A 26454-nucleotide genomic window follows, 5' to 3' on the forward strand; every position below is an offset into this window, starting at 1 on the left:
GACTGAAGGGTCTGTTTCCTTCGGCCCAACAAGTCCACACCGACCCGCCGAAGCGCAACCCACCCAGCCCCATTCCCCTACATTTACCCCTTCATCTAACACTACGGGCAATTTAGCACGGCCAATTTACCTGACCTGCACATTTTTTGGACTGTGGGAGGAAACCGGAGCACCCGGAGGAAACCCACGCACACACGGGGAGAATGTGCAAACTCCACACAGTCAGTCGCCTGAGGCGGGAATTGAACCCGGGTCTCTGGCGCTGTGAGGCAGCAGTGCTAACCACTGTGCCACCGTGCCGCCCACACGGGTCTTTGGTAACTTTTTGCAGCGCCTCTTGTAGATATTACACCTACTTATGATTCATGTTTATGATTTAGCAGACACATTTTGCTCAGATGAGATTCTCAGAAATAGATTTTTACTGGCGCAGATACATTGTATTTTCTGAGGTCGGATGACCAACTGCACCCCTTTCCACACTTGGCCTCCCCCACCACACACTCGGTGATGTTCAGTGAATTGAGATGATTGTCTGAACACGAGCCTGCAACGAGAGCACCCGAACGGTCTCTTGTCCCATCAACATGTTCACATTGACGGGACATCAGCTCGACAGGACATGGGGTAAAATTTGCTGAAATCCATTTGGAAGATCGTCCGACAGTGTGGACGGACTGGTGTGCAACCAGTTCAGAGGAATCTCTTCTGACATCTGGAGCAGGGAAGTGACCTCTCTCCGGTATGATCTCAACTTCAGCACTGAGACACCAGTGAATTCACTGATGTTGCTGCAGGTTTGACAATCACCTGAACCTCTTCCTGCAGTGAGAGAAGATGGAGGCAGTTGGACCACAGCACGTGCACCATCAGTAAATATACACGCACAGATCTTGTCAGGCTAATTTGATTGTTCTCTCGCCACTTTGAACTCACTGGTGTGTACAGACACTAGATGGAGAAAGATGTTTCGTTCAGATAAATGCGAGGTGTCGCGTTTTGGCTAGACAAACCGGGGCCGTACATAGAGGGCATAGGATTAGGGTGAGAGAGGAAAGATATAAGAGAGACCTAAGGGGCAACTCTTTCACACAGAGGGTGGTATGTGTACGGAATGAGCTGCCAGAGGAAGTGGTGGAGGCTAGTACAATTGCAACATTTAAAAGGCTTTTGGATGGGTATATGACGAGGAAGGGTTTGGAGGGATATGGGCCGGGTGCTGGCAGGTGGGACTAGATTGGTTTGGGATATCTGGTCGGCATGGACGGGTCAGACCGAAGGGTCTATTTCCATGCTGTACATCTCTATGGCAGGTAGACAGGGTAGTGAAGAAAGCATTTGGCATGCTTGCCTTCCCTGGTCAGAGCATTGAGTACAGAAGCTCAGATGTCACATTATGGCTGTGCAAGACATTGGTGACGCATTTGGACCACTGTGAATAATTCTGGTCACCTTGCTGGACAAAGGACGTTATTAAACTGGAAAGAGTGCAAGAATGGATGTCACCAAGACTGGAGCGCTTGAGTTATAAGGTGTGTCTGGATAGACTGGGACTTTTCTCCCTGGAGCGTAGAAGGCTGACCTTATAGAGGTTTATAAAATCGTGAGGGGCATAGACAAGGTGAACAGCAACGGTCTTTTTCTCAGGACAGGGCAGTCCAAAGCTAGAGGCCATAGATCTAAGGTGAGAGGCAAGATTTTATCTCTCCACCCTTCAGGCACTCTGCCTGTATTCCTGATGAAGGGCTTTCACCCGAAACATCGATTTTCCTGCTCCTCGGATGCTGCCTGAACTGCTGTGCTTTTCCAGCACCGCTCTGATCTCGACTCTGGTTTCCAGCCTCTGCAGTCATTGTTTTTAACCGAGATTTCAAAAGGAGCTGAGGGGCAACCTTTTCACACAGTGGGTGGTGTGTATTTGAAACAAACTGCCAGAGGACATTGTAGTGGCAGGTACAAATGCAACCTTTAAAAGATATTTGGGCAGGTACATGGATAGGAAGGTTTAGAGACACATGGGGCTAATGAGAAATGGGACCAGTTCAGTTTCGGAAACCTGGTCAGCATGGACACATTGGGGCGAAGGGCCAGTTTCCGTGCTGTACACCTCGATGCGTTTTGGAAAGGCAAATCAGGGCAGGACTTACACACTTAATGGTAAAGTCATATAGTCAGAGATGTACAGCACGGAAACAGACCCTTCGCTCCAACCCGTCCATATATCCCAACCCAATCTAGTCCTACCTGCCAGCATCCTTCCAAACCCAGCCAAATGCCTTTTAAGTGTTGCAATTGTACCAGCCTCCACCACTTCCTCTGGCAGCTCATTCCATACACGTACCACCCTCTGCGTGAAAAAGTTGTCCCTTAGGTGTCTTTTATATCTTTCCTCTCTCACCCTAAACCTATGCCCCTCTAGTTCTGGACTCCCCCACCCCAGGGAAAAGACTTTGTCTATTTATCCTATCTCCTGGGGAGTGTTGCTGAACAAAGAGATCTTGGAGTGCAGGTTCATAGCTCCTTGAAAGTGGAATCGCAATAGACAGGATAGTAAAGGCGGCATTTGGTAGGCTTTCCTTACTGGACAAAGCATTGAGTATAAGAGTTGGCAGGTCATGTTGCAGCTGTACAGGACATTGGTTAGGCCACTTTTACAATTCTGGTCTCCCTTCTATAGGAAGGATGTTGTGAAACCTGAAAGGGTTCAGAAAATATTTACAAAAATGTTGCCTGAGTTGGAGGGTTTGAGCTACAGGGAGAGGCTGAATAGACTGGGGCTGTTTTCTCTGGAGTGTTGGAGGCTGAGGAGTGATCTTATGGAGGTTTATAAACCATAAGGGGCATGGATAGGATAAATAGACAAAGGTCTTTTCCCTGGAATGGGGGAATCCAGAACAAGAGGCCATAGGTTTAGGGTGAGAGGGGAAAGATATAAAAGGGACCTGAGGGGCAACCTTTTCATGCAGAGGGTGGTGCATGTATGGAATGAACTGCCAGAGGAAGTGATGGAGGCCAGTACAATGACAGCAGTTCAAAGGCATCTGGATGGGTGTATGAATAGGAAGGGTTTCGAAGGATGTGGGCCAAATGCTGGCAAATGGGACGAGATTAATTTAGGATATCTGGTTGGTATGGATTAATTGGACCAAAAGGTCTGCTTCCATGCTGTTTCGCTCTTTAACTCAATGGACATTCCCCTACGAATAGGGAAGGTTTAGAGGGACATAGGCCAAGTGCTGGGAAATGGGGCTAGGTTAATTTAGGGTACCTGGTTAGCATTGGACTGAAGGGTCTGTTTCCATGGTGTACATCTCTACGATTCTTCGTGAATTTCGGGCTCAGACAAGACTAAATGCTTGACCAAGTATCCAGTGGAAGAGAGGGAACAGCAGAGGCAGCTGATCAGATTGACTCAACCTTAAACAAAGAAGCTTTGTGAGCTCCCCGTGCTTGTTGTTGGTGGTGAGGAAGGAGGAGTTGGGGAAGAAATTCACAAGGAACCAACTTGTATTAGAGCCATTAAAAAGATTCAATACACTGTATTTGAAACACTGATTTGATTTTTACCTGCAAATAATACTGACAACTGGGCTCGGGACTATTAACTGAATCCAATAAACACGATTCGAGGTCTGGATGTAATTCACAGAAAAGTCCAAACGCAGCAGTCAGTTGTGAACCCGCTGGTGTGCCAGTAAATTGGATAACTTAGTGAATCCCTTCCCGCACTCGGAGCAGGTGAACGGCCTCTCCCCGGTGTGAATTCGCTGGTGTACAGTGAGGTCAGATGATCGTGTGAAGCCAGTCCCGCAGTGAGAGCACCTGAACGGTCTCTCGTCGGTGTGAACCCGTTGATGGCGCATCAGTTCACTGGAACTTTTAAAGCACTTCCCGCAGTCCGGGCAGTTGAAAGGCCGCTCCCCGGTGTGAACTCGCTGGTGCGTCAGGAGGTTGGAGGACCGAGTGAATCCTTTCCCACACACGGAGCAGGTGAACGGCCGCTCCCCGGTGTGAATGCGCTGGTGCTTCAGCAGGTGGGTGGACTGAGTGAATCCTTTCCCGCACACGGAGCAGGTGAAGGGCCTCTCTCCGGTGTGAATGCGCTCGTGCACAATGAGTTGAGACGATCGCTTGAAGCCAGTCCCACAGTGAGAGCACCGGAACGGTCTCTCGTCGGTGTGAACAAGCTGATGGGACATCAGTTCCCCGGAGCTTTTGTGGCACTTCCCGCAGTCTGGACATTTAAAGGGTCGCTTGTCGGTGTGAACTCGCCGGTGCGTCAGCAAGGTGGATAACCGAGCGAATTCCTTCCCGCAATCGGAGCAGGTGAACGGCCGCTCCCCGGTGTGACTGCGCCGATGGATTTCCAGTTGGCCGGGATATTGAAATCCTTTCCCACAGTCACCACACTTCCACGGTTTCTCCCCGTCCTGACTGCATTTATGTTTCGAGAGACCAGACACCCGGCTGAAGCCTCGTCCACATACAGAACATGTGTACGGCTTCTCCCCAATGTGAACGCTGTTGTTTCCTTCCATGCTCAAAGTCTAGCGGTACTCATGTCGAGATAATGTGGGCGATTCTGCACAAACTTGGGGGCGATGTTCAGTTTGAGTATCCCATCCGCAAATCTTCCCTTTCTGAAGTCCTGTTAAACTGATTTAAAAATGGAAAAGAAAACAGGTGAAAAAGAACTCAGAAAGGCAGTATTCGAAATTGAGCTGCATAAATCTGGTAATTGTGGGACTGTCCTAGGCAAAAATGACGGTGTGAAGGCTACTGGATTGACTTTTAAAATAAAACCCAAAGAGGTTCTTCAGCAAGGGATGTTTGCCACATGATCTAGGCTACATATAACTCCATCTTTATGGTGAGTTCGGGGCGGTGGTGGTGAAGCACAAACATAGAGAGATAACAACACAGACTAAGAGACACAGGCTTTATTTGGTCTATAACTCCGGACCTGGGCTCCATTCAATACAACTCAACCGGAGCACACACAGGATATAGAGTCATAGAGATGTACAGCATGGAAACACACCCTTCGGTCCAACCCCGTCCATGCCGACCAGATATCCCAACCCAATCTAGTCCCACCCGGCCCATATCCCTCCAAACCCTTCCTATTCATATACCCATCCAAATGCCTCTTAAATGTTGCACTCTGCCACCTAGAAGAATCAGAGTCGCAGGTGTAAGTGAACACCATCCCCTCCAAGTCACACTGTTCGGTCACACAAAGACCCAGGGCAGAAACTCAGGAAATCGGAGTAGACATCATCCGCAAATATAGAGACTGGTGACCACAGCGGAGGATAATACGCAGCAGAGAACATCTGTGGTGAACCCTAGGCCAGGAGGAGAGAGTGTACACAAAAAGGCAGGACAACTCCGACCTGGCATACCCCTGTCTACATCAATGGTGCAGAGGTGGAGATGGCAGACAGCGTCAGGTTCCTAGGAGTGAAGATCACCAATGATCTGTCCTGAATCACCCACACTGATGCTACAGTCAAGAAACCACAACAATGTCTCTTCTTCCTCAGGAGTGGCATGGTGGCTCACTGGTTCACACTGCAGCCTCACAGTACCAGGGACCCGGGTTCAATTCCAGCCTCGGGGTGACTGTCTGTGTGGAGTTTGCACATTCTCCCTTTGTCTACCTGGGTTTCCTCTGGATGCTCCAGTTTCCTCCCACAATACAAAGGTGTGCAGGTTAGGGTGAATTGGATATGCTAAATTGCCCCATAGTGTTCAGGGATGTGTAGGTTAGGTGCATTAGTCAGGGGTAAATGTAGAGTAATGGGGAATGGGTTTGGGAGGGATACTCTTCAGAGGGTCAATGTGGACTTGTTGGGCCGAAGTGCTTGTTTCCACACTGTAGGGATTCTAAGAGGTTAAGGAAATTTGGCACGTCCATAAAGACTCTCACCAATCTTTAAGAGATGCACCATAGAAAGCGTTCTATCTTGATGCGTCACGGCTTTGTATGGCAACTGCTCTGCCCAGGACCGTAGGAGATTACAGAGAGTTGTGAACTCAACCCGGTCCATCATGCAAGCTTCAGTCAGTCCTTCACTGACTCCATCCAAACGTCTCGCTGCCCGAGGAAGGCAGCCAACATCATCAAAGACCCATCACAATCTCTTCTCACTTCTTCCATCGGGCAGAAGATACAACTCGGGAGTCAGATGTAAAACTTGCTATTTGTCTGGCCAAGTCCAGCTCTCAAGAAGCCTGATAGTATCCAGGGCAGGGACGCCCACTTAATGGTCACATCCACAAGCATTCACAATAACAACATTTAAAAGGCATCTGAATGGTATACGAATAGGAAGGGTTTAGGGAGATAACGAGTCAAATGCTGGCAAATAGGACAAGGTTAATTAAGAATACCTGGTCAGCACGGATGAGTTGGACCAAAGGGTCAATTTCTGTGCTGTACATCTCTATAAGACACTCATTCCACCACCAACAGTCAGCAGTAGTGTGTACCATCTACAAGATGCAATGCACATATTCACCAAAGATCCTGAAGCAGCACCTTTCAAATTGACAACGTCTATCATCAAAGTCAAAGGAACATCACCCCTCCAATGTGAGTGGCCCTCCAAGCCACTCACCATCCTGACTTGGAAAAGTATCACCAATCCTTCAAAATCCTGGAATTCCCTCCCTAATGGCGTTGTGTGTCTACCTACATCAAAGAAATTGTAGTAATTCAAGTGCAAAGTACACCACTTTCTCAAGGGTAACTAGGGATGGGCAATAAATGCTTGCCCAGCCATTAATGCCTACTGTTGTGGTTCTGTTCGCCGAGCTGGGAAATTGTGTTGCAGACGTTTCGTCCCCTATCTAGGTGACATCCTCAGTGCTTGGGAGCCTCCTGTGATGCGCTTCTGTGATCTTTCCTCCGGCATTTGTAGTGGTTTGAATCTGCCGCTTCCGTTTGTCAGTTCCAGCTGTCCGCTGCAGTGGCCGGTATATTGGGTCCAGGTCGATGTGCTTATTGATTGAATCTGTGGATGAGTGCCATGCCTCTAGGAATTCCCTGGCTGTTCTCTGTTTGGCTTGTCCTATAATAGTAGCGTTGTCCCAGTCGAATTCATGTTGCTTGTCATCGGAGTGTGTGGCTGGTCGTGTCGTTTCGTGGCTAGTTGGTGTTCATGGATGCGGATCATTAGCTGTCTTGCTGTTTGTCCTATGTAGTGTTTTGTGCAGTCCTTGCATGGGCTTTTGTACACTACGCTAGTTTTGCTCATGCTGGGTATCGGGTCCTTCGTTCTGGTGAGTTGTTGTCTGAGAGTGGCTGTTGGTTTGTGTGCTGTTATGAATCCTAGTGGTCGCAGTAGTCTGGCTGTCAGTTCGGAAATGCTCTTGTAGCACCCGAGCTACAAATCTTCTCACAAACTTTGAATTAATGCCTATAATCCCATGATTGATTAATAAAAGCAAACAGATCAACAGTCAGTCCAGGATAAATATTCAGGAGAAACAAATGTTGGTATGTATTGTGTGTGCATGTGAATCATCCACGATCAAAGTTTACAAAGCCCATCACCGAAGCCAGGAGGAAAACACTCCTTCCTCATGCACGTTCCCCACTGTGCATTGCCCCCCCGTTGTGGAAAGCAGTCCTTCAATTCAAGGACAACGTCTACTCATGGTCGTGAGCATCCTGCCCTCTAAGATGGGCACTGAGGATCTATGTACAGCGATTGGCATCAGTAAGTAAGAGGAAAACAAAGACAGAAATTTCAGAAAAGTTCAGCAGGTCTGGCAGCTTCTGTGCAGAGACGTCAGAGTTAACCTTTCAGGTTGAGTGGCCCTTCCTCAGAATGTTTGGTTCTGACTTACAGCATCCGCACTGCTTTCGGCTTTCATTTAGTAAATTAAGAGGGAACGCTGGTCATGAGTGTCTGCCATGTGACTGAGCAACCCCTCAAATGTTTCAACACAAGGGATGTCCCATGAGATAGTGGGATCTGGAAGAGCAGGATTTACTTCCTTTCCTTTCCTTTCCTTTCCTTTCCTTTCCACTCCACTCTGCCTCATCAACAAGACATTGGGGGTAAAGGGCTAATGCAGCTTAATGGACAAGTTGTCTCCATTCTTAACAATGGGAAGCAAGCTCCTCCCACTCAATACAAATATTGCCCCCAATAAAGATGGCGGATGCGCATGCGCTCTTGCGTGCGCTGCCCCCCAGTACACAATGGCGGACGTTCCCCGGGGCCTAACTCTGAATGAAAGCCTCTAGCTCATCCTCACTCCGTGCAAATCGGGCACCCGTGTACATTAAATTGGATTCGCGGTGTGAACGAGATGCTTACGAACCCAGCCCGCTCCATCCATCCACCGCTCCGTCAGGCCCGCCTCATGCTCACCGTTTTCGGGACCGAAGACAAAACACATCCGTCGACCGCCATTAACGGCTCCGCGCATGCTCTGTACGCCATCCGGTACCGCGCCTGCGCACTGCTCCCCTAATTATGGCTCGGGTACATCCACTGCGGGGAATGGGTGGCTGCAGAGTGGCAAAGGGACCACTGCCCACAGACAACAACAATGACAACGTTGTGCATTTTTATAACACCTTGAACACAATAGAAACTTGCTGCGATGGTTCACAGGAGCGTTTGCTTTCTCCACATTAAGACAGTTTCTGCTTGTGTCTCCAATTTGGTCTTGATGTGGAGGTGCAGGTGTTGGACTAAGGTGGACAAAGCTAAAAAATCACATAACTAGCTAGGGCTTCCAAATAAACCTGTTGGACTGTAACCTGGTGTTGTGTGATTTTTAAATTTGGTCTTTGTTAGAAACGAAAATCGCTTCTCAATAATCGCTCTAGACAAATTCAGGAAAACAAAGTTTTATTAACAAGTCAAGTCTGCAGAGTCGGGCACCCTTGAAGAAAAGGCGCGCTGAGGCTTTCAAAGTCTCCCATTATATACAGTACAAGTCCCTCCTCTCCTTGGCTCTAACAAGTGTGAGAAACAAAAGCTCACTCACTTTAATAATTTCAGTCCGAGACAAATATCTGAATCCGCCATTTATTTATACACCTATAGGTGGGTGCCCTGTCTCATTACCAGGTAAGGTAATGACAAAATGCACACCAAATCCAACAAACTCTCGAAATTTATACAGTTTTAATCCCCATATTTTTCCTTATTCCATTGTCTGTTCCCTGCTTCGCTTACGTCACTCATTTCCTTAAGACTTATCCCACAACTTCTGTTTATCCTGTCTTGTCCGTGACAAACTCTTATCTCTGACTCCCATAAGGGTGTTTGACGTCAGTCTATTGTAGATTATTGATTAAGCATATCTTTTCTTCTATCAGCATCTATTTCCATCCAGAGGCCACTTTGACCTCTTTGATTAGGGTTTGTTCCTGTGTCCCCGTGTAAGGGGGAAACAGATGCTTTCTTGTTTGCCCATATATCCACCATTGTTCTGTATTCATGTCTCATGCTTTCTTTTTGCTGAATATGTATTTTCTCATTCCTATTCTGTATCAGAATTTATACTTGCAGAAATAACATTAATTCATTTATATCCCACACAAGCCATGAGGTTCACATTCTTAAAAACATCATTATTCTTATCACAAAGTCTGCAACAAATGGCTCCAGAGTCTCTAAAGTTGTTGTTTTTCTCACCCTGTAGTCTTATCAGTCAAAGACTTTAATCTGTAACAGATGTCTCTCGAGTCGTTCCCCTATCCTGGAGTCTTATCAGTCAAGGACTCATCCTTCCCGCCTGTGTTAATGGTTTCATCAATCAAGGGCCTGTTTGTTTTTACTCTGCTCACAAATTGTCAGCATTCTGCACAATTTAAACTAGCCTGTTTGTTTTTACTCTGCTCACAAATTGTCAGCATTCTGCACAATTTAAACTATTCTACTTTTGAGTATATAAAATGTTCTAGAAAAGAAACAAAAGTTTTGTCTTTTATTATAGACCAGTCTGTGGTCCAGGCACATCTTAAAGTTTAAACCGAAATTACCTCTCACAGTCTTGAACAGACTGCTTTAGTTTTCACACAATAAAAAAATGCATATATTTTACAAACAGAGCTCTCTGCCTATTCAATAATTCATCATATTATATGACATCCCTACCATTCTCTAGACTCAGCATGCTGTGTGCCTTGGTATGTCAGCTCGGAATACAATAGAAAGGCAATCATGTATGTTTTCTTGGTCAAATATTTTGAAGTTGATTGTCTTCCAAACCGATTTATTCAGCCAATTTAATGACTAGTCTTTTTCGTTTCCCAGATTCATCTCTACCATTTTTGCATCTTCCAATCTCATTGTTTTGTTTCATTTCTGTTTCAGTTCATTGTTATCTCCATTAAATGTGGAACAGGTTTGCGGGCTGAATGGTCTACCCCTATTCATTTGTTTTCTCACAATCCATTTAGTCACAGCATAAGTTGTGAAGTTGTGTCATGAAGTGATATTTTGTGTTGATTATTGAGGTGAATTCATGAAGGAGACATCATTGTCAAGGAGTCACATCTAAAATTATACGATATATTTTATATTTAGACAAGGATCTTTTTAATCCTAGAGCAAGGTTACACACAAAACATCTCACAGTTCAGAGCTGGCCTATGAGAATGGACATTGATCCATAGAGATAAAGTACAATTTTGACTGCTCCTCTGCTCCACAGCACAGCACCTGAACGTCCTCTGCCTTGTTGTGCACCACTCCTTTTCTTCCCACATTCCCTGCAGAGACAATTTGCATTTCCTGGTTCTCTCACGAATGCAGCGACTAATTCATGACCAACCAACAAATGAACATTTATTGTAGTTCACCTCAGGATTCCAGGCAGTAGAATGCCCATTTCCATTCGAGAACTGAAAGTTCTGGAGTATCAGCAGTATCCCACTTCTATTATCAACACTCATCCTGCAAGAGGGGCCATTTCCAAAGCCATCCTCAGTACTCCAGATGAGATCAAATTGGAAACAAAAATAAAAAAATTGCTGGAATGAAAGAAACCCACATTGCTCCCTGACACAGCAGTGAATCTGCGTAGATACTGCCTTTGCTGTTTGAATTCATGTATCGCTGGACATCGAAGGGCATCTAGGATAATTAACAAAGTAAAATTCACAACTGATCTTGGAGCAACCTGTTTGGGAGAGGTCACAGCACAGAGACAGATAAGTCAATAGTTTTAAGTGTGACCTTGCTGTAAATTTGCAGTAGTGAGTAGAGTGGGTTCTTCCTCAATTATATGCTATAAACTTAAACTTAAATATATAAGCCGTAAGTATTAAGTTAGCCTGGAGCAGTATTTTGTAGAGGAATAAGACAATGCTATTTTCTGGGTCCATAGATTGGAAGAATCAAAAATGGCTCTTAGTAGATTGATATGCTCTTCTTGTCAGATGAGGGAGTTGAGAGAGAGTTTACGTGTTACTTAGGATTATATCTGTTGGTTGCGAATCCGAACAGATCAAATAGAATGGTTGGAGCGACAGTTAGAGGCAATGAGGAATTTACAAGCGCGAGGGGGTGTGATGGATGGCAGTTATAGGAAGGGAGGAAAGTCACAGATACAGTCACATGGATGGGTTAACTCCAGGAAAGGTAAGAGAAGTAGGCAAGCAGTGCAGGTATCTTCTGTGGCTATCCCCATTTCAAACAAGCATCTGTTTTGGAAAATATAGGGGGTGATGGATTCTCAGGGGAATGTAGCACAAACAACCAAGTTTCTTGTATCAAGACTGGCTCTAATGCAATGAGGATTACGTCGGGTTCCAAGAGATTGATTGTGTTAGGGGACTCTCTAGTCTGAGGCACAATCAGACGTTTCTGTGGCCAGCAGCGAAAAAATCAGAATGGTGTGTTGCTTCCCTGGTGCCAGGATCAAGGATGTCTCAGAGAGGGTGCAGAATGTTCTCAAGGGGAAAGGGTCCAGCAGGAGGGCATTGTACACATTGGAACCAATGGCATAGGAAGGGAAAAGGATGAGATTCTGAAAGGAGAATATAGAGAGTTAGGCAGGAATTTAAAAAGGAGGTCCTCAGGGTAGTAATATCTGGATTTCTCCCAGTGCTACGAGGTAGTGAGGATAGGAATAGGAGGATAGAGCAGATGAATGCATGGCTGAGGAGCTGGTGTATGGGAGAAGGATTCATGTTTTTGGATCATTGGAATCTTTTCTGGGATAGAAGTGACCTGTACAAGAAGGACGGATTGCACCTGAATTGGAAGGGGACTTGCTAGAGCTGCTCAGGAGGATTTAAATTAGTAAGGTTGGGGGGTGGGTGGGGGGGGGGGGGAAGTTGCGGTACGACTCAGGGAGATAGTGAGGAAAGACATCAATCTGAGACTGGTACAGTTGAGAAAAGAAGTGAGTCAAACAGTCAGGGCAGGCAATGACAAAGCAGAGAACAAGGTAGGACTGATAAATTAAACTGCATTTATTTCAATGCAACAGGGCATGGTTAGGCCTAACAGGGAAGGCAGATGAACTCAGGGCATGGTTAGGAACATGGGACTGTGATATCATAACAATTACAGAAACATGGCACAGGGATGGACAGGTTTGGCAGCTCAATGTTCCAGGATACAAATGCTACAGGAAGGACAGAAAGGGAGGCAAGAGAGGAGAGGGGGTGGCGTTTTTGATAAGGGATAGCATTACAGCTGTGCTGAGGGATGATATTCCTGGAAATACATTCAGGGATGTTATTTGTGTGGAACTGAGAAATAAGAAAGGGATGATCACTTTTTTGGGATTGTATTATATAACCCCTATTAGTCAGCGGGAAATTAGGAAACTAATTTGTAAGGAGATCTCAGTTATCTGTAAGAATAATAGGATGGTTATGGTAGGGGATTTTAACTTTCCAAATATTGACTGGGACTACCACAGTTTTAGTGGTTGAGGTGGAGGGGAATTTGTTAAATGTGTACAAGAACATTTTCTGATTTAGTATGTGGATGTACCTACTAGAGAAGGTGCACAACTTGACCTACTCTTGGGAAATAAGGTAGGGCAGGTGACTGAGGTGTCAGTGGGAGAGCACTTTGGGAGCAGTGACCATAATTCTATTAGTTTTAAAATAATGATGGAAAAGGATAGACCGGATCCAAAAGTTGAAGTTCTAAATTGGAGAAAGGCTAATTTCAATGGTATTCGGCAAAAACTTGCAAAAGCTAATTGGGGACAGATGTTCGCAGGTAAAGGGGTGGCTGGAAAATGGGAAGCCTTCAGAAAAGAGATAATGAGAGTCCACAGATGGTATATTCCTGTTAGTGTGAAAGAGAAGGCTGGTAGGTGTAGGGAATACTGGATGACGAGAGAAATTGAGGGTTTGATTAAGAAAGCGAAGGAAGCATATGTCAGGTATTGACAGGATAGATCGAGTGAATCCTTAGAAGAGCATAAAGGAAGTAGGAGTATACTTAAGAGGGAAATCTAGAGGGCAAAGAGGGGCATGAGATAGCTTTGGCAAATAGAGTTAAGGAGAATCCAAAGGATTTTGACAAATACATTAAGGACAAAAGGGTAACTAGAGAGAGAATAGAGCCCCTCAAACATCAGCAAGGTAGCCTTTGTGTGGAGCTGCAGGAAATGGGGGAGATACTAAATAAGTATTTTGCATTTGTATTTACTGTGGAAAAGGATATGAAAGATATTGAAGGCAGGGAAATAGATGGAAACATCTTGAAAAATGTCCATATTACAGAGGAGGAAGTGCTTGATGTCTTGAAACACATAAAAGTGGATAAATCAACAGGACCTCATCAGGTGTACCCTAGAACTCTGTGGGAAGCTAGAGAAGTGATTGCTGGTCCCTTTTGCTGGTCCCTTGTGTATCATCAATAGTCACAGGTGAGGTGCTGGAAGACTGGAGGTTGGCTAACGTGATGCCACTGTTTAAGAACGTTGGTAAGGACAAGCCAGGGAACTATATACCAGTGAGCCTGAAGTCGGTGGTGGGCAGGTTGTTGGAGGGAATCCTGAGGGACAGGATGTACATGTATTTGGAAAGGCAAGGACTGATTAGGGATAGTCAACATGACTTTGTGCGTGGGAGATCATGTCCCGCAAACTTGATTGAGTTTTTTGAAGAAGTAACAAAGACGATTGATGAGGGCAGAGCAGTAGATGTGACCTATATGGACTTTAGTAAGGCGTTTGACAAGGTTCCCCATGGGAGAGTGATTATCAAGGTTAGATCTCATGGAATACAGGGAGAACTAGCCATTTGGATACAGAACTGGCTCAAAGGTCAAAAACATAGGGTGGTGGAGGGTTGTTTTTCAGACTGGAGGCCTGTGACCAGTGGAGTGCCACAAGGATCGGTGCTGGGTCCACTACTTTTTGTCATTTATATAAAGATTTGGATGTGAGCATAAGAGGTACTGTTAGTAAGTTTGCAGATGACACAAAAATTGGAGGTGTAGTGGACAGCGAAGAGGGTTACCTCAGATTACAACAGGATCTTGATCAGATGGGCCAATGGGCTGAGGAGTGTCAGATGGAATTTAATTCAGATAAATGCGAGGTGCTGCATTTTGGGAAAGCAAATTTTAGCAGGACTTCTACACTTAATGGTAAGGTCCTAGGGAGTGTTGCTGAACACATTTACCTTCAAGTTCATAGCTCCTTGAAAGTAGAGTCACAGGTAGGTAGGATGGTGAAGAAGACATTTGATATGCTTTCCTTTATTGGTCAGAGTATTGAGTACAGGAATTGGGAGGTCATATTGCACCTGTACAGGACATTGGTTAGACCACTTTTGGAATATTGCGTGCAATTCTGGTCTCCTTCCTATCGGAAGGATGTTGTGAAACCTGAAAGGGTTCAGAAAAGATTTACAAGGATGTTGCCAGGGTTGGAGGATTTGAGCTATAAGGAGAGATTGAGTAGGCTGGGGCTGTTTTCCCTGGAGCGTCAGAGGCTGACGATTGACCTTATAGATGTTTATAATATCATGAGGGGCATGGACAGGATAAATAGGCAAAGTCTTTTCCCTGAGGTGGGGGAGTCCAGAACTAGAGGGCATAGGTTTTGGGTGAGAGGGGAAAGATACAAAAGAGACCTAAGGGGCAACGTGTATGGAATGAGCTGCCAGAGGAAGTGGTGGAGGCTGGTACAATTGCAACATTTAGAAAATGTCTGGATGGGTATATGTATAGGGAGGGGTTAGAGGGATATGGGCCGGGTGCTGGCAGGTGGGACTAGATTGGATTGGGATATCTGGTCAGCATGGACGGGTTGGACCGAAGGGTCTGTACATCTCAATGACTCCATGACTTTATGACTGAGCAGATATGGCAACATCTGTGGAGAAGAAGCAGAGTTAACGTCCTGGGTGCAATGAATCTTCTTCAAAACGGGAACTCGAACATGAGGTTTGTACGGAAAACAAAAAGTGCTGGAAATCACAAGAGGTCAGGCAGCATGCAAGGAGAGAACACAAGCTAACGTTTCAAGTCTGGATGACTCTTCATCAGAGTTGATGTGAGGTGTGGAGGGTGCAGCATTTATGCAATAGGTGGGGGGGGGGGAGGGGAGGGGAAGTGGTGGAGCGCTGGAGAGAATGGATGTTGATAGTTCAGATTAAGTGGTCGGTATGTGACAATTGCAGAACAACGGTGTGTCTCACTGCCACAGTTAAAAATCACACAACACCAGGTTACAGTCCAACAGGTTTAATTGGAAGCACTAGCTTTCGGAGTGTTGCTCCTTCATCAGGTGGTTGTGGAGTTCACAACCCACCCGATGAAGGAGCGTCGCTCCGAAAGCTAGTGCTTCCAATTAAACCTGTTGGACTATAACCCGGTGTAGTGTGATTTTTAACGCTGTACACCCCAGTCTAACACCGGCACCTCCATATCATGTCTAACTGCCACACTGGAAAGAACAGACAGTGCCTTTGAGTGAGGGGAAGGGAGAGAGGACACAGTGACAGAGAATGCAACTAGTAAAGCTAAAGACAGGGAAGGAATGGGAATGGGTCCACAATTTGAAGGTGTTGAATTCAATATTAAGTCCCGAAGGTTATAAAGTCTGAAGATGAGATATCGTTCCTCCAGTTTGCGCTGGCATCCCCTGCAGCATGCCAAGGACAGACAAGTGAGCATGCATGCAGGATGCTGTGTTAAAAAGACTGGCTACGGGTAGGTCAGGGTCAGGCTTGTGCACAGATCGGAGGTGTTCTGCAAAGTGGTCACTCAGTCTGAGGTTGGTTTCTCCAATATAGAGTTGGCCACATTGGGTGCGGCAAATACAGAACACAAGATCGGAGAGGGCAAAGGGGCCAAAGATTGCTTCGGCCGTTGGATGGTGAGCAGGGAGGTGGTGAAAGGGGCAGGTGTTGCAACTTCTGCAGTCACAAGGGAAGGTGCCAATGCGAAGGGAGGAGTGGTGTTGAGGAATGGACGAGAGTGTCCTGGAGGGAACGATCTCTGCAAAATGCAACAGGAGGAGCGACGGAAAGATGTGTTTGGTGAAGGTGGCATTCTGCTGGGGTTGTCTAAAATGGCAGAGAATGAGCGTGGAGGCTGGTAGAATAAAAAATGAGGACAAGGGGAACCCGATCAGGCTGTTGTGAGTAATGGGAAGGGGCAAGCACGGCTGATAGGTCGGATGCGGTTGAGGGCCCTGTCAACCACAGCAGGTGGGAAACCGCAGGTATGGAAGAAGGAAGCTTTGTCATCAGCACTGTTTCGGAAGGTGGCATCATCCGAACAGATACGACGTAGGGTGAATGAATTGGGAGAATGTGATGGAATTTCTGCAAGATGTGGGGTGTGAAAAGCTGTAGTGAAGGGAACTATGGGAGTCAGGGGCTCTGTGGTGGATGGCAGCACATCGTTCATTCCCCAAAATGGAGACGGAGAGGTCAAGGAAAAGAAGGGAAGTATCGGGAATGGACCATGTGGAAGTTATAGAGGAAGTTATACGGAAATTGGAGGCAAAATGAATGAAGTTTTCAAAATCCTCACGGGACGGCATGAAACAGTCGTCGATGTAGCGAGGAAAGAGTTGTTGGACGGAGCCCGTCTGGGAATGGAACAAGGATTGTTCCAAATACCCCATAACGAACTGGGACCCATGTGGGTTAGCGTGGATGGACATTTTGGTCAGCATGGACCAGTTTGAGCCAAAGGGCCTCTCTCCATGCTGTAGGACTTGATGACTCTATGCCATACCCATAAAGAGGCAGGCATAACTGGGACCCACGTGGGTGCCCACAGCCGCTCCTTTGACTTGGCAGAAGTGAGATGAACTAAAGGAGAAATCGTTCAGTGGGAGACAAGCTCAGCCAGGCGGAGGAGAGTCCCCGGTGGACGGGAATCGTTCAGGCCTCTGGTCAAGGAAGAAGTCGAGAGCTCTTAGAGCATCCTGATGGGGGGTGGGGGTTGGGAGGGATTGCACATCCAAGGTGAACAGGAGACAGTTAGGGCCAGGGAACTGGAAATTGCCCATATGGTGGAGGGCATCATAGGTGGGGAGAGTCTGGACAAGTGGAGAAGAGGATGGAGTCAAGGTAGGAGAAACTGCGCTCATTGGAGCAGGAGCAGCAGCAGCAGCACACTGATACAATGGACCTCCAGATACACTCCAGTCAGGGACACCACCACCAATACCAATATAGCTACGCATGCGCCGGTATGCAACAGGAGCATGCGCAGTGCTCGGCATCCTCCAGCGCACGCGCAATGATCAGGCTGCGTCTAATCTTTGGGGTGGGGTGGAACCCAGCGACCAATAAGCGGAGCGAATGAGCAACTGCATGCGTGTGTGTGTGTGTGCAAAGTCAGAGAAGTAGGCTGGGAAACTTCTTGAAGACCCAGAGTGAACCTCAGACACCGTTTATGTAAGTGCACGTCCCGCTTTTGCAGGGAATGGTCTGGAATTACTGACTTCTCCCCCGCCATCTTTATGCGGGGCAATGTTCCACCGAACGCCCCTCTATCGAGGCCACCACGGCGCACGCGCGATCTTCCCCACCCGACGGTCGCTGCCAACTCCGAGCCGGAGAAATGCCGGGCTCCCGTCTCAGGCTGGTATTATCCTGGCAAATGACAGGGAGGCCTTTCGCAAACCGGCGGGGCATTGCAAGAGGAGGACTGACCGACAGGAAACACGAAACCAGCCCGGTTCAGGCTCTGGCAGAGTGACTGGGGTTGTGCCTGTGGGAGGAGGTTGCAGATTTGAGTGTGGCTGGAAGTGGGAACCGAGGTGCCACAGCCCCACCAAAGGGGCTGATGGCCTCGGAAGAATTGTAGCACGAATTTCCACGGGCGCTGACTGAACTTTTTGTTTTAATTTCAAAGATATACTTTATTCATAAATTGTTTGGATGATCTGTACAGTTGGTCATGCCATACATACGTAAACATTCCATTTCCTTGCACACAGAGGTAGAGTAATCATTCGTATACACAGGTCTGTACGTTTACTATCCGTATATTTAGCTGAGGCGTCAGCGGAGCCCACTTACTGCGTGGGCCCCCTGTTCTTTGGCAGGCAGACGTTACACGGTGGTCTTTCCCCACCGCGCCTTGGCGGCAGCTGCCCCAAGCTTCCGCCCGTCCCTCAACACGTCGTCCCGGACCTTGGAGTGTGCCAGTCCGCAACACTCAGTCGGGGGTCAACTCCTTCAGCGGGACGATCAACAGGTTTCGAGGGCAGCGTGCGGTGCGGCAGAGAGTCCAGGCCTGCATAAAGGATCTCACAGGCAGATCCTTCGCTGACTGAACGAGTTCACTCAAAAGAGTCACAGAGTGAGTACGCGAGAGAGGAGTGCACTGAGACCTTGCATGGTCTCCACAGCCACCCTCCTGTTCTATCCCTGTGATTTTGTATGCGATTTTTCTCAACTGAAATCAATTACTGTCCACTTTCACTTTCTTCAAAGGCAGCAAGTTCCAGGGCATTATCATGCGCTGCCTTCTCATCCTGTCTCTTAGTCAAAAATTTCGATCTCTCCCTAGTTTGTGTACAATCATCTGGTGGGTACAGATTGTCTTTCTCAACTTTATTTAAACCTGGCTTCAGTATTGTAACTCAATTAAATCTTCTCTCAATCTCCTTTTCTAAATCAATGAGATAGAATAGAATCCCTACAACATTGAAACAGGCCCTTCGATCCAACAAGTCCACACCGACCATCCAAAGAGTATTCCACTACCCAAGTACTCTACATTTACACTTGACTAATGCACCTAACCTACCCATCCCTGAACACTATGGGCAAGTTAGCACGGCCAATTCACCTACCCAGCATATCTTCGGATTGTGGGTGTAAACCAGAGGACCTGGAAGAAACCCACGCGGACATGGGGAGAATGTGCAAACATACAGTCGCCCGAGGTTTGAATCGAACCCGGGTCTCTGGCGCTGTGAGGTAGCAGTGCTAACCACTGAGCCACCGTGCCACCCCATTTTGATCATTCTCCTCTTCCCCCTTCTTAAAATGTGGTGACCAGAGGTTGGCACGATACTTGAATTTTCAACGTAACTATTTTCGTCTTTGATATCCCATTTGTGAAGCTTGGGATCCAATTGTTTTGCTGACTAATATATCCTCTGACATTCAAAGAGCTGTATACATAAAAACAAGAATTCCTCTATCCCTGCACATTCTTTAGAATTGTACCATTAATTGTATATTGCCTGTCCCAATCTCTTCTGCTAAAATGCATCACTGTGGTATTCGAAGACCAAATGGTGATTTTGGGTTGTGCTTGGTGGCTGATTGGATAGTTAGAAAAGAGCCACTTCCATTGGTGGGGAGTCTAAGGCAAGCAGACACAGTATAAACATAGCATCAGATTACAGCACCTTTTCAGATCCTGATGACTCTGTTTATGCAGAAACCTCTGGACTCCGTGTTGAATCTGAAATGTAAACTGAAATATGATAGAAGGCATGGTTAGTAAGTTTGCAGATGACACCAAAATAGGCAGTATAGTGGACAGAGAAGAAGGTTGATCAGACGTGCCAATGGGCTAAGGAGTGGCAGATGGAGATTAAATTAGATAAATGTGAGGTGCTGCATTTTGGTAAGGCAAACCAGGATATGGCTTATACTGTAAATGGTCGGGCCGTGCGAAGTGTTGCCAAACAAGGGACCAATGGGTACAAGGTGCATAGTTCCTTGAAGGCAGGCAAGGTAGATTCATTTAAGATGCATCTGGACAGATGCATGAGTAGGTGGGGAGCAGAGGGATACAGATGCTTAGGAATTGACCAACAGGTTTAGACAGTACATTTGGATGGGCTCAGGCTTGGAGGGCCGTAGGGCCTGTTCCTGGGCTGTAAATTTTCTTTGTTCTTTGAAAGTGGAGTAGCAGGTAAACAGGATGGTGAAGAAGGCATTTGGCATGCTTGCCTTCATTGGTCAGAATATTGAGTGTAGGAGCTGTGGCTTCCGTTGCTGAGGCCACTTTTGGAATACTGCTTATAATTCTGGTCGCCCTTCTATAGGAAGGATGTTATTAAACTTGAGAGGGAGCCATAAGAGTTCAAAGGATGTTGCCGAGAGTGGAGGGTTTGAGTTATAGGAAGAGGCAGAAAAGGCTGGGGCTTTTCTCTCTGGTGCTTTGGACGCTGAGGGGTGACCTTATAGGGGTTTATAAAACATGAGGGGCATGGATAGGTTGAATAGCCAAGATCCTTTCCTAGAGCTGGGGGAGTCCAAAACTAGAGAGCATAGGTTTAAGATGAGAGGGGAAAGATTTAAAAAGGACTTGAGGGGTAACTTTTCCATGTGGAAGGTGGTATATGTATGGAATGAGCTGTCATAGGAAGTGATGGAGACAACATTTAAAAGGCATTTAGAGGGATGTGGGCTAAATGCTGACAAATGGGACTGGGCCAGATTGGAAGTTTGAGTCCTGTATAGGTCCAGACTGGGCAGCAAGTTCTCTATCCTTAAGGACGTTAGAGAACTTGTTTGGTTTCAGCCAGCAGGTTTTATGGTTGCATTTTACTAGGCACACCCACAAATTACCAGACTCATTCATCTCAATTTCATATTTTACCTTTGTTTTGTGAACTGTCAATGATATTTCCTTAGTTCTGTTTTCTAATCGCTTTTCAGGATTTTGGATGGGAGACTGTAGTAGTTGGGGAAAGTCCATCTAAACATCACTTCAGCTTCTGATGGAGATACTCAATTCATCAGGACCTGGATGTCATCAGACTTTGATTATGGAGGCAAAAGTTAGCGTTCACACTGAGGAACTGTGGAAATGTGGAGACTGTGGGAAGGGATTCAACTACCCATCCCAGTTGGAAATCCATCGGCGCAGTCACACTGGGGAGAGGCCGTTCATCTGCTCTGAGTGTGGAAAGGGATTCACTCGGTCGTCCCACCTTCTGGAACACCAGCGGGTTCACACAGGGGAGAGGCCGTTCACTTGCTCTGAGTGTGGGAAGGGATACACTCAGTCATCACACCTGCTGGAACACCAGCGGGTTCACACAGACGAGAGACCTTTTAAGTGCCCAGACTGTGGGAAGTGCTATAAATGTTCTGGAGAATTAATGTCCCATCAGCGTATTCACTCAGATGAGAGACCGTTCAGGTGCTCGCACTGTGGGTCTGGGTTCAGGCGATCGTCTCAACTTACGGTACACCAGCGCGTTCACACCGGGGAGAGACCGTTCGGCTGCTCAGTGTGTGGAAAAGGATTCGCTCACTCATCCGATCTGCTGAGACACCAGCAAGTTCACTCTGAAGAGAGACCTTTGAAGTGCCCAGACTGTGGGAAGTGCTACAAAAGTTCTCGAGAACTGACGTCCCATCAGCGTGTTCACTCTGACGCGAGACCGTTCAGGTGCTCCCACTGCGGAAGTGGATTCAGGCGAATGTCTGACCTCGCGATACATCACCGTTCCCACACGGGAGAGAAGCCATTCACGTGTTTTGAATGTGGGAAGAGATTCACCAGGTCGGCTAACCTGATGAAACACCAACGAGTTCACGAGTGACTTCAGTGATTGGGTTTTGCTGCAAGCCACATCCTGTGGCACATACGCCGGATAAAATTCAAATACATCAGCTTTGTATTCAAGACACAGCGTATCAAGTCTTTACTATTTCCACCATGTGTTAAACCATTTTAATGGGCTCCCCCTTTCCCCTACCTTCTCCATCCTCATCCCAAAAACAACTGTGATACACTCCATGAGCTTATCAGTCTGTTTTGAATGGCAGTCAATCTGTGAGAGAGTATAGGCTCTGTATATGTAAGAGAGCGAGAGTTGTCTATATGTGTGAGTGAATCTCTGTGTCAGAGAGCACGTATGTGAGACGGTGCTGTCAATAAGTGTGTGTGGGTGGCTGTGTGTGACTCTGAGAATGTATGTAAGTCTATGTCTGTGACTGTGTGTTTCTCTGAGTGAGTGTGTGGCTGTCTGTGTACATAAGAACAACTGTATCAGTACCTTTTGTGTGGGTTACTCTCTTTGTATTTGAGTGTGTCAGTCTGCATGGCTGGTTTTGTATGTGAGAGTGTGTGTGTGTGTGTCAATGTATGTCAGAGTATGTCTGTCAGTCACTGTGTGTGGGTGGCTGTCAGTGTGTGTCAGTCTGTATGTATGGTTGGCTGTCTGCATGTATAAGTGTATGTGTTACACTGTGTCTGGGATCACAGCTGCTGCTGCTGCTTGCTGGCTTCACTCCACAAACAGACAAAATTGTTTCTCTTAAGATCCCTTAGAGTAATTTGGAATGATAATGTTCATAAATTCTTCACTAGAGTGAAACCACAGGCTCACTGTGTGCTGTGTAAAATGTGATATCATCCAAGCCGCATTTCTCTTGGAACCCATTCTCCTCAATTCCTTGTGTTCATTGTCCTATGGTCCCCAACTTTAATTTCTTTCAATCAGTTTTATTATTAAACAGCAATAGGATTGCTACTACCACAGGAAATAGTTTCGGTTATCCCCATCTGCATTCAGATGGCACAGTGGCTCAGTGGTCAGCACAAAGTCTGCGACCATTCCACCCTTGGGTGGCTGTCTGTGTGGAGTTGGCATGTTCTCCCTGTGTCTGTGGGGCTTTCTTCTCACAGCCCAAAGATGTGCAGGTTAGGTTGGTTGGCCATGTTAATTTGCCTGTAGTGTCCAGAGATGTGTAGGTGAGGCAGAGTAGTCATGAGAAGTGCAGGGTTGAAGATGGGTGGTGGTGGTGGCAGCGGGGGCTCTGGGAGGGATGCTCTTCGGTGGGTCGGTTTGCACTCAATGGGCTGAGTGGCCAGCTTCCACGCTGTCGGGTTCCATGATCTGAATTCCAAAGTTTACTATGATTAGATAAAAATGAAAACATGTATCATTTGCCACCTTTAACCCTAATTGATTAAACCCCGCTCCCCACACACACTTCAAGACAATGTGATGAGTTTCTCCTTTTCGGTCTGTGTCTTTACGAATGAGGTAAAAGTAAAAAATCACACGACACCAGGTTATCGTGCAACAGGTTTATTTGGAAGGAGAAAATGAGGACTGCAGATGCTGGAGATCAGAGTCAAAAATGGTTGCTGGGACAGCACAGCAAGTCAGGCAGCATCCGAGGAGCTGGAGAATCGATGTTTCGGGCATAAGCCCTTCAACAGGAATGAGGTTTGTGGGCCAGGACTGAGAGATAAATGGGAGAGGGGTGGGGTTGGGAGGAAGGTCGCTGAGAAAGCTATAGGTGGATAAAGAGGGAGAAGGTGATAGGTCAGAGGGGGGCGTGATGGACAGGTCCGGAGGGCGGTGCTGAGTTGGAGGCTTGGGACTGGGATAATGTAGGGGAGGGGGGGGAAGGGGAAATGAAGAAGCTTTTGAAATCCACACTGATCCTGTGTGGTTACAGGGTCCCAAGGCGGAATATGAGGCATTCTTCCTCCAGGAGTCGGGTGGGTAATGGTTTGGCGGTGGAGGAGGCCCAGGACCTGCATGTCCTTGATGGAGTGGGAGGGGTAGTTGAAGTGTTCAGCCACAGGGTGGTGGGGTTGGTGGGTGTGAGTGTCCCAGAGATGTTCTCTGAATCAATCCGCAAGAAGGCGTCCTGTCTCCTCGATGTAGAGGAGACCACACCGCGTGCAACGGATATGGCCGATGACATTGGTAGATTTTTTTACGGATGTGGAAGGATCCCTTGGGGCCTTGGACAGAGGTGAGGGGAGTGGTGTGGGCGCAGTGGCGGAAGTGGTGGAGGATGATGCGCTGTGTGTGAAGTTTGGCGGGGTGGAAGGTGAGGACTGGAGGGTTCTGTCTTTGTTGTGTTGGGAGGGGTGGGGTCAAGGGGGGTGTTGCGTGAAGTGAAGGAGATACGCTGGAGGGCATTGTCAACCACGTGGGAAGGGAAGTGGCGATCGTGGAAGAAGGAGGCCACCTGGGACTTTCTGAAGTGGAATTGGTCATCCTGAGAACAGATGCGATGGAGGTGGAGAAATTGGGAATAAGGAATGGTGTTTTTACAGGAGCGAGGGTGAGAGGAGGTGTAGTCTCGGTAGCTGTGGGAGTCAGTGGGCTTGTAGTGGATGTCTGTGGCTACTCGGTCGCTGGAGACGGTGATGGAGAGGTCCAGGAAGGGGAGGGAGGTGTCCGAGATGATCCAGGTGAATTTGAGGTCAGTGTGGAAGGTTTTGGTAAAGCTGATAACTGTTCAACCTCCTCATGGGAGCACGAGGCGGCACCGATACAGTCATCGATGTAGTGAAGGAACAGGTGGGGGCGGTGCGGGTGTAACTGCGGAAGATGGACTCTTCCACATATCCGATAAACAGGCAGGCATAGCTGGGTCCCATGCGGATGCCCATGGCTACCCCTTTAGCTTGGAGGAAGTGGGAGGATTGGAAGGAGAAGTTATTGAGGGTGAGGACCAGTTCAGCCAGGCGGATGAGGGTGTCGGTGGAAGGGTATTGGTTGGGACGGCGTGAGAGGAAGAAACGAAGGGCTTGGAGGGTTTCGTCATGGCAAATCGATGTGTGCAGGGACTGGATGTCCGTGATGAAGACGAGTCATTGGGGGCTGAGGAGACGAAAATCTTGGAGGTGGTGAAGGTTGTGGATGGTGTCTTGGAGGAGGGTGAAGGGCTTTTATTTGGAAGCTCTAGCTTTCGGAGTGGTTGTGGAACATGACCATATATGACACAGAGTGTATAGTGAAAGGGTAAAGTGTCATTGAGTTGTAATGATATATCAGTTAGAAAAAAATCACACACCACAAGATTTATGAATGAGGGCAGGATTCTCCCTGGCTGGTGTGCGCTCCGCTCCTCTCCAATCCCATTGGTTGAAGGACCAATGCCCCGCCTCCATTTCTTTCTATTGGTCCGCAGTCCCCGTCAATCAGCAGGGCACGGCGACAGTGGAGCATGCGCAGTGCCGAGGAGAAGTCCCGGTCCTGCCCGGCGCATGCGCACTTTCCATCCTCCTTCGGGTCGTCGATGGTCACGGTCTTGTCTGTCCGAGACACGAACAGTGAGGATCAGGCGGATCGGTGAAACCGATGGACCGGGCAGTGGGTAGGCGGAGAGGCTTCAAAAACGTCTCGTGTCGGCCGGAAACCGCGGGGGAAATCTCTTCCGCTGGCACCGGAAAGGGCGAGGATTGCAGGCCTCCCCTCCCGGCTATTTGGGCCCGGTTTGGGACGGCCGCCATCTTTGTTGGGGGCAGCGGGCGGCAGCAGGCATGCGCGAAGCGGATGGGGGCAACTATTGGAATGAGTGGGCGGAGCTTGCTGCCCATTGTTCAGAATGGGTTCCAACCTGTCCATCCAGCTGCATTCGCCTTTCACACCCAACATCTTACTGAGGAGGCAGAGCAGGGAAGCAAAGGTGGCAATTCGTGCTGTCCATACCCTGTCATCGCATGGGACATCCTGTGCCCGAAGATTCGTGGTTCTGTTCAGTCACAGGGCAGAAACTCACAACCCAGAGTCAACAGCATCCTCAAACCGAGGGACTGCTGACCAAGACAAGGGGCAGTGTACGACAGGGCGCATGCATGCTCATTTCTAGGCGAGGAGATCAGAAAGTTGTGAACTTCTATCCTTCACTGATTACAGTCATCCAGCACAGAAACAGACCCTTTGGTCCAACCAGTCCATGCCAACCATAATCCCAAACTAAACTGGTTCCACCTGCCCGCGCTTGGCCCATATCCCTACAAACATTTCTTATTCATGTACTTATCTAAATATCTTTTAAACATGGTACCATAACCTGCATCCACTACTTCCTCTGGAAGTTCATTCCACTCATGAACCACTCTCTTTGGAAAAAAAATTGCACCCTGTGCCTTTTTTAAATCTTTTTCTTCTCACCTTAAAAATATGCCCCCTAGTCTTGAAATTAATAATATCCTTCTAAAACAGGGCAATCAGAATTGGATTACTCCAGAATGTGCTGTACGACCTCAATTGATTTTGGAAACTTGATTCATTTTGTAAACTTCTTTTCCA

The 26454-nt window shown here is 47.3% G+C and overlaps 3 protein-coding genes across 3 annotated transcripts in view; 2 read left to right on the top strand and 1 right to left on the bottom strand.

The window, feature by feature from the left end:
- Positions 1 to 22144, top strand: part of LOC122543486 (uncharacterized) — a 101050-nt gene extending 78906 nt beyond the window's left edge. Inside the window, exons 1-2 of the mRNA XM_087974316.1 lie at positions 18639 to 18776; positions 21098 to 22144. Of these exons, the coding sequence (XP_087830442.1) occupies positions 21160 to 21990 (831 nt within the window). The 5' untranslated portion in view covers positions 18639 to 18776; positions 21098 to 21159 and the 3' untranslated portion in view covers positions 21991 to 22144. Of the gene's footprint in view, positions 18777 to 21097 lie in introns of the transcript that reaches the window.
- On the bottom strand, positions 108 to 4954 carry LOC148143521 (uncharacterized). Its single transcript, XM_087974324.1, has 2 exons — positions 3568 to 4954; positions 108 to 822 (listed from the first exon to the last, which is right to left on the bottom strand). Exon 1 carries the CDS (start codon positions 4536 to 4538, stop codon positions 3669 to 3671), a length of 870 nt encoding a protein of 289 aa, XP_087830450.1. The 5' UTR covers positions 4539 to 4954; the 3' UTR covers positions 108 to 822; positions 3568 to 3668.
- A 3200-nt stretch (positions 22145 to 25344) lies between the features above and the next one.
- Positions 25345 to 26454, top strand: part of LOC122543482 (uncharacterized) — a 116540-nt gene continuing 115430 nt past the window's right edge. Inside the window, exon 1 of the mRNA XM_043682209.2 lies at positions 25345 to 25516. The gene's annotated coding sequence lies outside the window, so the exon portion shown is untranslated. The remainder of the gene's footprint in view (positions 25517 to 26454) is intronic.

This window comes from Chiloscyllium plagiosum, unplaced genomic scaffold, assembly GCF_037043375.1.
Source record: "Chiloscyllium plagiosum isolate Xiang-an unplaced genomic scaffold, Cpla_swu_hap1 HiC_scaffold_27, whole genome shotgun sequence".
In the NCBI taxonomy this organism is placed as follows: domain Eukaryota; kingdom Metazoa; phylum Chordata; class Chondrichthyes; order Orectolobiformes; family Hemiscylliidae; genus Chiloscyllium; species Chiloscyllium plagiosum.